The sequence below is a fragment of the Myxocyprinus asiaticus genome, chromosome 4, assembly GCF_019703515.2.
Source record: "Myxocyprinus asiaticus isolate MX2 ecotype Aquarium Trade chromosome 4, UBuf_Myxa_2, whole genome shotgun sequence".
Lineage (NCBI taxonomy): Eukaryota > Metazoa > Chordata > Actinopteri > Cypriniformes > Catostomidae > Myxocyprinus > Myxocyprinus asiaticus.
Window position 1 is genome coordinate 12686692 of NC_059347.1, and position 11795 is coordinate 12698486.

Genomic DNA, 11795 nt, shown 5'->3' on the forward strand with positions numbered 1-11795 from the left:
GCACACACACATGCATGCTGCTGATGAATGTTTTTTTTAAAGCCACATAAAATCAAAGTTAACCCTATTTAGTTTCCCTTATGTGATGTTTGGGTCAAATTGACCCATTTCAAATTTTCCTAAAAGAAAAATGATACAAGGATAAAAAATTTCAACCTGAAATTCCATGGCCTTGGCTTATTTTCTGTGAAGAACTTGTCATGTCATATCAATTTGACCCGCATACACACAGATACACACAGTCAGGCACACAGAAACATGCACACACACACACACACACACACACACACACACACACACACACACACACACACATTCACTCACTCACACATAGAGAGAGAGAGAGCACACACACAGATAGAGAGAGAGACATACACACACATACACCTGCTACATTGTTACAATCCATACACCGAGAAGCCGTCTGCTCCTGCTTTCCCGCTCTCTTTACCCTCTGTAGTGTGGAAACCTACAGAGACACAGAGACAGACACACAGAAACATGCACGCACGCACGCACACACACATGCACACACACACTCACTCACTCACTAGATAGGTACATTTCCTGAAGAAAATGTGAGTGGTGCTTGCCGTGGCAAAATTTCTCACCACGATGTCCCACCAACTGCCCCAAGTTGAAAAAGGCCACCCACATGACAGTAGGATGTTCTGGTCCAGAGATATTGGTGTTGTTCCATGGTTGCTAGGGTAACCACATCTGGTTGCTAGGCAGTTAACAGGGTGATACTTATCAAGGCTCCTTGCTATCCTGAGTATAATAAGTCAACCCGGAAGTCTCTACAATTTTCTGGTGCAGAGATATATGTTTTGCTATTTGGTTGCTAGGGTAAGCCAATGTGGTTGCTAGACAGTTGCCAGGGTGATACTAAAAAGGCTGCTTTCTGTCTTGAGCTATACAAGCCAACAATGAAGTCTCTACGACTTTCTGATCCTGAGATACACATCTAAGCGTTTTGGAATGGAAGTCAATGGGGTTTGGTTGCTAGGGTGCTCTAAATGGTTGCTAGGGCATGGCTAAGTAGTTTTCATGATGATACTTGAAGACTGATTGCTCACCCAAGTTAAACAAGCCAACTCTCATGTCTCTAGGACATTCTGATCCGATGATATCCGATGGATGTCAATGGGGCTGGTTGCTAGGGAGTGGTTAACCATTAAACAGAGTGATTCTTATTGGCTGCTTACTAACCTGACTCAAAGGCGCTAATCTGCAAGTCTCTAAGACATTCTGTTCTGAAGATATCCAAGTCTTTATTATAGTGAATTTTTTTTACATAAATTATAACTTTATCACAAAAAACTAGCAGAGATTAATTGCAAACATTAATCATATATGTTATCTATATTGTTTGGAATTGAGATAAAGACAATATATGTTAAGGAGTTTTTTATGTAAATTTTTATTTCTGTATTGCTTTTAAAAACCCAATAATGTCCTGGGTCAGTTTGACCCGAACAGTACCAAAGGGTCCAAAAAGTGAACACCACACAAGGGTTAATATGATTCATAAGTGCATGTTATTTCAAAGGGAATTTTTTTTTTTTACTTTGTCTTTGATCAAAACTGAAGGCATTGAAATTAATTTCCTTTTCTTCTGACTTCACCAAGGACGTGCAAACACAGGATAATGTTAACCAATAGCCAGACAGCTATTCAGGCATTGTTTAAAAAAAAAAACACACATTCAGGTCTGGCTCCATTCTGGGATGAAACACCCACATTTCATGATCCAATCAAATCCTGATGGAGAAAATTAAGTCCCGCTCATTGAATATTCTTTTATTTTACTTGGAAATACATCAAGTAAAGAATGCTGTTTCAAAATAATGTTTCAACAGTAATGTTTTATCAGGTTCATCTAAATGTATGCTAAATGCAAAAAAAAAAAAATAATAATAATAATTCAACTTATCATTTATCATGCATAGTTAGAATTGCAAAATAACAATAGGCTTATCAACTTCTTCTAATATAATTTCTAATATTCGGCTTACAATACACCTTTGAAATTCTTTCTTAGAACCAGTGCATTGCCATTTATGCATTATTCATAACCAAGCGTATCCTTTTTATTTAGATTGATTATTGCATTGTCTGAGATTTTTGCCTTCTCCACCAGGCTCTTCATCTGTCATTAGTAATGACGACGACTCAGCCAGTCCCCTCCACCATGTTTCCAACGGCAACAACACACCATCATCCTCAGAAATCGGCCCGGATGCCGTTATTATCGGAATGACAAAGATCCCAGTCATTGAGAACCCGCAGTACTTCCGCAACCCTGGAAGCATGCTCAAATCGGACACTTGTGAGTTGCCATGGCATGCTGGGCTGCCAGCGACCCCACTCCATCATTTGAAATATTTTCCAGCCCTAGGTTGCTGCTGGTCAGTTTTCATAGTAACCTCCCCTTCTGTCACCACAGAAATGATAGCAGGGGTGGCTGATGCTGAGTAACTTAATCACTGTTAATTTATAATTTTCATAACCTGTATTTGTGTCTTGTGTCTAGTACAAATATTAAAAAATTCTTAAAACGAGATTACTTATGAACAAAATAGCTTAAGATATTAAGACTTGTTTCAGTGAATATATCTTGAATTAGGTTTACTTTCTTACCACATTTGCAAATTGTTTTTTCTTGTTTAAGGATAAATCTAAGAAAAATTATGGAGTTTTATGCTTTAAGGTATAGTTCACCCAAAAATGAAAATTCTCTCATCATTTGCTCCTCCTGAAGCCATCCCAGATATGTATGACTTTCTTTTTTCTGCTGAACACAAATGAAGATTTTTAGAAGAATATCTCAGCTCTGTAGGTCCGTACACTGCAAGTGAATGGTGACCAAAACCTTTAAGTTAAAAAAGCACATAAAGGCAGCATAAAAGTAATCCATATGACTCCAGTGGTTAAATCCATGTCTTCAGAAGCGATATAATAGATGTGGGTGAGAAACAGATCAATATTTAAGTCCTTTTTTTTTTTTTACCATAAATCTCCATTTTCACTTTCACATTCTTTTGGTTTTTTTTGGCGATTTGCAATCTCCGTGCATATCGCCACCTACTGGTCGGGGCTGGTCAAAGGTGGAGAATTATAGTAAAAAGGACTTAAATATTCATCTGTTTCTGACCCACACCTATCATATCACTTCTGAAGACATTTATTTAACCACTGGAGTCATATGGAGTACAATACTACCAAATTATAAATTTCACAATCTCTATCCATTTGACTTATGCAGCATATGGTATTTTCACACAGACACAACGTTTAGCCCTGGTAAGTGTGTTTCCGAATTCAAGACATTCTCTGAAAACAAGTCTTATTATCTTACACAATTTTGCTTCTCAAATAAATGTATCTTGTTTTAAGGATGTGTGTAAGGCAAGCATCACTAAAACGATTGCTTATAATTGGTGTTAGGGTTTTTCAGAACCCTTAACGATAAATATAAAACTTTTCTGCTCAACATGTCCTGCTCTGTTAAAGCTATGGACAACATGGATACCTCAAATAATTTGGCTTGTTGAGGAGAGGTGCACTTTTCGAAGGGATTTGACTTACGATTTTTGCCTGGCAGACAATAAAACATGCAAAAAATATTTTTTTTTACATTTTGACACTGAAAGAGGGACCCATGCATTTAACATTCAATAAAACAATAAATGTGTTCCTTCTTCTGCAGTCGTCCAGCACATAAAGCGTCACAACATTCTTCTAAAAAGGGAGCTTGGAGAGGGTGCTTTTGGAAAAGTGTTCTTGGCAGAATGCTACAACTTGACACCCGACCAAGAGAAGATTTTGGTGGCTGTTAAGGTATGTCATTTACATAACAAAACATTTATTAAATAAATTTTAACATTTAAGAAATTCGCTTCAGAGAAATGTCAAAATTAACACTTATTACTATAAATGAACATTAGCCCCCACTGGTGCCTTTAATTTTTGGGTAAACTATCCCTTTAAGGTAAGCATCTGTAAGCTATATCTGAAGTAAGAGATAATACATGGCATCCTTTCTCACAGACGCTGAAAGAGGCCAGTGAAAGTGGGCGGGCAGATTTCCACCGAGAGGCGGAGCTTCTTACCAACCTGCAACATGAGCACATTGTCAAGTTTTATGGTGTGTGTGTAGAAAGTGACCCCCTCATCATGGTGTTTGAGTACATGAAACATGGAGACCTCAACAAGTTTCTCAGGTTTGCAAGAAAGCATTTATCACACCCACACTTTGAACTGGTATCAACGTTAATGTTTTAGTCAAAGGAATATTCGGGGTTTAATCCAAAATTAATTCTAACGACAGCATCTGTGACATGCTTGTGATTAGCACAGAAATTAGCATGTCCCTCAGCATGTTTACAGTAATGCACTTACAATGGAGGTCTATGGGGCAAGTAGAAATGTGAAGCTGCTATTTTTGTTAAAGCTTTTACATATATTTTTCAAAATATTCTTTCAAATGTAAAGTTGTTTAAATGGTCCAATTTAACGTGGGACTTCTTTTCCAAGTGGATGAACTTTTGGTTGCGTGTTTCAGAAATTATTCCTGTGGGTGGAACTTGTAAGCACTTTTTCTTTTTTTCAGATAGTTACGCCATTTCTGATATCCTTGTGCATATTGTGTGAAAGTTACCAGGTTTACTGAGTTTACATGCTCATGACATGGGTTGAAAGATTTTATATAACTTTGCACCAACAATGATTCTATCACCCTAGTCTCATGCACATACTTTTATTAAGTCTTGTGGCTATACTTTTGAAACAGCAAGATAAATTTGTCAACATTTATTCTGGTTATCAAATGTTGTCCCATAGACTGTTGTAAGTGCATTACTGTAAATGCATTTTTTATTTTATTTTTTATCCCCTTTTCTCCCGATTTGGAATGCCCAATTCCCACTACTTAGTAGTTCCTCATGGTGGCGCGGTTACTCACCTCAATCCAGGTGGCGGAGGACAAATCTCAGTTGCCTCCGCTTCTGAGACAGTCAATCCGCACATCTTATCAAGTGGCTCGTTGTGCATAACACCGTGGAGACTCTGCATGTGGATGCTCATGCTACTCTCTGCGATCCACGCACAAATTACCACGCCCCCCATTGAGAGCGAGAACCACTAATCACGAACACGAGGAGGTTACCCCATGTGACTCTACCCTCCCTAGCAACTGGGTCAATTTGGTTGCTTAGGAGACCTGGCTGGAGTCTCTCAGCACACCCTGGTTTTGAACTCACGACTCCAGGGGTGGTAGTCAGCGTCAATACTCACTGAGCTACCCAGGCCGTAAATGCATTTTTGATGAGTTAGAGCTGATAGTGAAGGAAAAGAAGCCAACAAGTGCACAGCATACATGGGAACTCCTTCAATGCTGTTTTAAAAGCATCTCAGGTGGCACCTCATGAGAGAATGATCAGTGTGCAGAGCTGTAATGTAGGCACATTGAGGGTGGCTACTTTGAAGAAGCAAGAATACAAGAGATTTTTTTTTTTTTTTTTTTTTTTTAAATGTTTGGTCACTGCATAATCCCCATTTGCAATTCTCAGGGCTCATGGTCCAGACGCGGTTCTGATGGTGGATGGGCAGCAGAGTTTGATGGAGTTAACCCAGCCGCAGATGCTGCACATTGCTCAGCAGATAGCAGCAGGAATGGTGTATCTGGCTTCACAGCATTTTGTGCACAGAGACTTGGCCACACGAAACTGCCTGGTGGGAGAGAACCTGCTTGTGAAGATCGGAGACTTTGGCATGTCCAGAGATGTCTACAGCACTGACTACTATAGAGTAAGTGCGGGGATTCATTTACATGTGGACCATCTTCAAAATCAAAGTCTTTGGCATCATATTATCCATTTTGTGCAATGTCTTTTTGATCTAAGGAACCTCAGTATCTCTCTCATTATATTGTACTGCAGTGGCGGCTGGTGCTTTTTCAAAGTGGGGAAGCACAGACTATTGTTTATGTTGTCTGCAATGTTGCTTCCAAAAGTATGCAAACAGTGACATTTCTTAACAAACTAACTAAACTCTAAAGTGTTTTAGCAACAAAATCAGCTAAATATCCCATTATAAAAGTTGAAATAAATGTAAGTCAAGTCAGATTGCAGATAACTGCACATGTATCTTCCAAAGAAGTGTCCAGGCATGTTTAGAGTCTCTCGTGCAATCAGCATCGTTCTTTTCTCCACTTAAACCGAATAGTAGGCAACCTGAATCTGCCATAGATTCCCATAGGAGTACGGCTTCAATAGCACGTAAGGACGGTGTGTCTACTGTCTTTTATGGACTTAATGACGTAGAGAAAAGCAGATTGCTTTATGTGAATGAATAGTGATGTGACATTTTACACTTTTATTAGCTGAAATGTTGAAATGCACAGAGTTATATGTCGGTTATATAGTTTATTTTTATTAAACAGCTAAATAATAACTACAACACTCACAAGCATTTTTTGATTGTGTACACTGCAAAAAATTGAAAATTCATAGTATTTTTGTCTTGTTTTCCAGTAAAAGTATCAAAAAATTCTTAAAAAAAAAAAAGATCAATGTACTTGAGAAGCAAAATTATGCTATGATATAAGATATTAGAGGATTTGAAAATTCTCTCATCATTTACTCACCTTCATGCCATCCCAGATGTGTATGACTTTCTTTCTTCTGCTGAACTCAAATGAAGATTTTTAGAAAAATGTCTCAGCTGGTTTAGTCCATACAATGCAAGTGAATGGGTGCCAACATTTTGAAGCTCCAAAAAGCACATAAAGGCAGCATAAAAGTAATCTATATGACTCCAGTGGTTAAATCCATATATTCTGAAGCAATTTGATAGGTGTAGGTGAGAAACAGATCAGTATATATAAGTCCTTTTTTTTTTTTTTTTTACTATAAATTCTCCTCCCTGCTCAGTCAATCTCCAGTTTAACTTTCTCATTCTTCTTCTTGTGTTTTTGGTGATTCACATTCATCATACATATCACCCCTACTGGGCAGAGAGAATAATTTCTAGCAAAACAGGACTTAAATATTGATCTGTTTCTCACCCACACCTATCATATTACTTCTGAAGACATGGATTAAACCACCAGAGTCATATGGATTACTTTTATTCTGACTTTGAGCTTTTTTGAGCGTCAAAGTTCTGGTTACCATTTACTGTATTGTATGGACCTTCAGAGCTGAAATATTCTTCTAAAAATCTTTATTTGTGTTCTGCTGAAGAAAGAAAGTCATACACATCTGGGATGGCATGTGGGTGAGTAAATGATGAGAGAATTTTCATTTTCATTTTTGGGTGAACTATCCCTTTAAGTCTTTTCAGAGAAATCTAACAAAATGTATTAACATTAATGCACATAAAAAAAAAAAAATTAAAAAAAAATTTAAAACAATGTTGAAAGGGGAAAAATAAAACGTAATTAAAAGGGAAAAAAAAGTTCATTTTTCTTACTCCATTGGCAAATAGTCTTTTCTTGTTTTAAGCATAAACCAAATTGTGTTCGATTTTTCAGAAAACAGTACTTAATATCTTATGCCCTTCTGCTTCTCCAGTCATTTTTTTCCCCCGATATTTCTACTGGAAAATAAGGCGAAAATGTTTTTTTTTTTTTTTTTTTTTTTTTTGCAGCGTCGTCCTTATTTAGCAGCGTGTTAGCAAAATACTTAAAAATAAATAAATAAAAAACAGTGGCTTCAAATTATTGTTTGAGGTATGACTTTGTGTAATTTATATTGCAGAACAAAACATGAAAAATCTTTTCAATTAATATTAACCACATACCTTATTTTACTGATAAATCCAAAACTGCTATTATAAAAACTCATAGGAATCGACATCAAGGACGAACAGTTCTATTCAGATGACCAAGAATGCCAATGGATTGTTTGCTCCAAGTATAACACAAAGCCGAGCATGCATAGCTGGAAACATTCGCATTCACACTTATGTTTCGAGCCCCGAACAGGCTGGACGGACAATATTGCAAACACTGATTGGCCTTACATTTCCCTCATGTACACTTAACAGTGTAGTATCAGGTATTATGGGTTATTATGACCAATTATTTAAATACATGCATATGAACAGCTGACTAAATATTATGGTGCCACAAAAACCAACAGTTCCCCACAGTGATTTCCTCCAGAAAAAAAGGCCAAAAGCACCATCTGACACTGAAGGGCTCTCCTCATTCTGCACCCTGCCAACACAGCCGGAAACACTGCTGTGTCAGCAGGTGTGTGTGTGTGTGTGTGTGTGTGTGTGTGTGTGATGAAAGACTATCAGCTCCCTCTGCTGTAATACAAAAGAAAAACACAAAATAAAGAGTAAAATTTAATTTATGCATTTTTATCAGGGATCCAGCAGTGTAAAAAAATCATGATAATCATGATAGGTATTGTTATATTGCAATAAGACACTGGCTGCAAATTTCATATTTCATGTGAAGATAATTCAAGTTATGCTGTGAAAATGTGTGCAAACTTTCAGTCACATTCTCCATGCTTTTTTCTTTATGATCTTCAAAACAGAACATTTTACTTCACGTACAGAAAACGCTTGAAAGGTAAAGTGTAATTAATTTGGGTTGTAAACAGTATGGCTATGATGGTCCACCAGCACCAAACCAGCATTAAAAAAAAAAAATGGGGGGAGATCAGTATGTAACTGCAGTGTTGGGCAAGTTGCTCACAAAATGTAGCTAGCTAAGCTACCCACTACTCAACAGAAAAAATAGTAAAAGCTATAGCTAAAAGCCACACTTCAGAGAAAGTATCTTGTTACTCCACAAGCTATACACTAAAAGTAGCTTGCTACATTTAAGCTACTTATTTTTATTTTTCAACCAGATGCACAGAGCATACTGTCAGACAAAGCAGTTTACATCATGTGAATAAGACTTTTTAAAATGTTTGTGTAACAGGTTTATCAAAGCCTTGGCACAGTATAGTGCATTATAAAAGTGTATACAGTATAATGGAATATAAAATGTATGTGCATGTAAAAAAATCCTATTTATACATTTTACCTATACAAACCGAATATGCAAAACAACTATTTTTACATTTTATTTTTATATATTTTCACTACTACTTCTACAAACCTATACCCAATTGAACAATTTCTTTTGCACATTCCTGTATTACAACTCTACATATATACAGTATACTATTCATCTTATTCTGTAATTCCGTGTATAGCTGTTGTATTTCTGTATGTACTGGAATCTTCTGATCAGAGGCCAAATTCCTTATGTGTGAGAGCACATCAAGGCAACAACACTTGGATATCTGATGATATTAGATGGTTATACCATGGTATTTTGATATACAACTGCCAAATGTATGTACCATTTTGTATTTACATGGTTCTAGAATACCATGGTACTACCATGTACTTTGTTTACCATATTCATATATTACTCTATTGTATTTGCATGGTGCTCCCATGTAATGGTACATGTCCAAAAAACATGGCAATGCCGTGGTAACTTTATGTATTTTCGTGTAGGCTACTAAGTGTTTTGATACTCTTTTGGTTGTAAAAATGTCTTTACCTGCAGTAGTCATTCACAAGCTGCACACGTGTTGAACTAAAAGACCTTTTTCATCACCGGCAAATGATAGGACGCATTTGCAGGTTTGGTTTCCATTAAGTGTAGATAAACCTCCACCGCAACCAGCGTTATCTTTGTTTTCCATATTGTATAGTTTTCCATTAGTGTGTTAGCGAGTGAGAAAAAGCTCCAAATGATTCGGCAGCGATTGCGTGAGCTTCCAGAGTTATTTAGACTGAATCGCAAACCGATTCAGACCAATTTGCCATAATTTACCACACGGCTTGATGTAGCAATGTAGCTTTTGTCTATCAAAAATATAGCTTCGTTACTGAAAGGGTTTTTGATTTAAAAACTAGAGAAGCTACCACCTCGCTACTGAGAAATGTAGTTCAGCTTATAGCTTCGCTATTTGTAGCGAAGCTACTGCCCATCACTGAAATTCAGGGTGGTGTAAGCTGGTCTTTTCAGCAGGGATACAGGGAGATCATTGAATCACAGTGTAAACGTATATCTGTAACAACAGGTGGGTGGTCACACCATGCTGCCCATTCGCTGGATGCCTCCAGAGAGCATCATGTACAGGAGATTCACCACAGAGAGTGACGTATGGAGTCTGGGAGTGGTCCTGTGGGAAATCTTTACCTATGGCAAGCAGCCCTGGTACCAACTCTCAAATAATGAGGTAAGATAAGTCAGATTTTAACCAGTCAAAGCATAAAATATGAACAAATCCACAGAATCCATCAGGGCCGGTTCATAAAGCAACTTTTCTTAGTAGAGCACCAGTGATACAAGGTTTGGAATGGCTTAATACTCATACAATTTTAGCCATTTATAGATAAATCAGAAGTTGTATGGGTAGAACGCCATTCCGAACTCAGCCTATGTTCAGAATGCTAGCATACTGCAAACTATCCCGGATAAACTGTATACTGCCTACCATCCTTTAAAAATAGTATATGAAACTGAAAACAGTATGCCATAAATGTTCCAAACAGTGGAATACTACATTGTCACATGAACTCAGTGTTGCTTGTTTAATTCAGCAAGTGGCGTCCAATTATCATCTCAGGAAAAAACATGTTTTTGATCAAGCTTCATGTTTAGATATCTTCATTTTTTGCAGTCTGATTAAATAATGAGTAAAGAAAGATGTTAAAAATTGCGCTTGGTTCATTTGTCACACAAAGGTTGAGCGGATTGCATTGTGGGAAACAATACGCAGTGTGCACTGTTTTGTACTGCACATTTTGGCAAATTAAGTACATCATCCAATACATACAGTATTCTGCAGAAATATGCTAGCAAACCTTTCACTGATTCTTGAGACACTGGACAAAGCAGGTTACAAAACTGAAAAAACCATTTATATATGAAGATTTTTTTTTTTATTATTAATGTGTTAGGGACTGTTCAGAGGTATTCACTTGTGTTTGGGTGCAATTTCCCACTTCTTCCATTTTCCATGTTTTTGCTTTTCCTATAGTTCACTATGGGCCAACAACGTCAAATGCAAAAAATGGGTCAAATATTTATTATAAATATTGACAAATCTGGCATTCTCTTCAATGAATGAATAAACTAAGATTACTGGATGGTTTCAAACTGATGTTCAGCTCCATCTGTTGAATTGTCACCACTGTGGAACAATATCTGACACTGCCCCCATTTACATGCAATTTAATACGCTGACTACTCCCAAAAATCAGCTTTTTTACAAAATCAAAGCAAGAAATTCACATTTGCATGAGATTTGAAATTATCATGTTATTCTCTGCTTTTGATGTCAAACCGTGAAGTGGCATGTGCACATTGCGTAAGCCAGTAAGAACGCCGGTAAAGGTGTTTACGTGTAACGCGACATTGGAGTAATGAGAAAAAAATCTACCCGTGTCGATCAGTTAATTCTTACACCATTAATGACCTTACACAGATAAAGGAACGCTGTTTAATGCATTTACATGACCATACGCAGCATAATCGGTGTAAGAACGTGCATGTAAACGCACTCACTGACGGTGTTGACAGAACAATTATATAATTTTCTGATTAAAGGCAGTAACCTTTTTTTTCTGGTGTTGATAGCTACCAATAAGACCAACTTAAAATGAGGGAAATTATCTAAAAATCACTTAACAATTTCTTTACATTAAGTGTGAAGGAGGTAACATACTACATCATGGTTGCGGCACAGAACTAGCACAGTTACTTA

At 37.1% G+C, this 11795-nt stretch overlaps 1 protein-coding gene across 1 annotated transcript in view; it reads left to right on the forward strand.

Moving 5' to 3' along the window:
* ntrk2b (neurotrophic tyrosine kinase, receptor, type 2b) overlaps window positions 1-11795 on the forward strand; it is a 46420-nt gene that overhangs the window by 30110 nt on the left and 4515 nt on the right. Inside the window, exons 13-17 of the mRNA XM_051696103.1 lie at window positions 2144-2332; window positions 3713-3843; window positions 4054-4226; window positions 5574-5811; window positions 10107-10265. Coding sequence (XP_051552063.1) covers window positions 2144-2332; window positions 3713-3843; window positions 4054-4226; window positions 5574-5811; window positions 10107-10265 — 890 coding nt within the window. The remainder of the gene's footprint in view (window positions 1-2143; window positions 2333-3712; window positions 3844-4053; window positions 4227-5573; window positions 5812-10106; window positions 10266-11795) is intronic.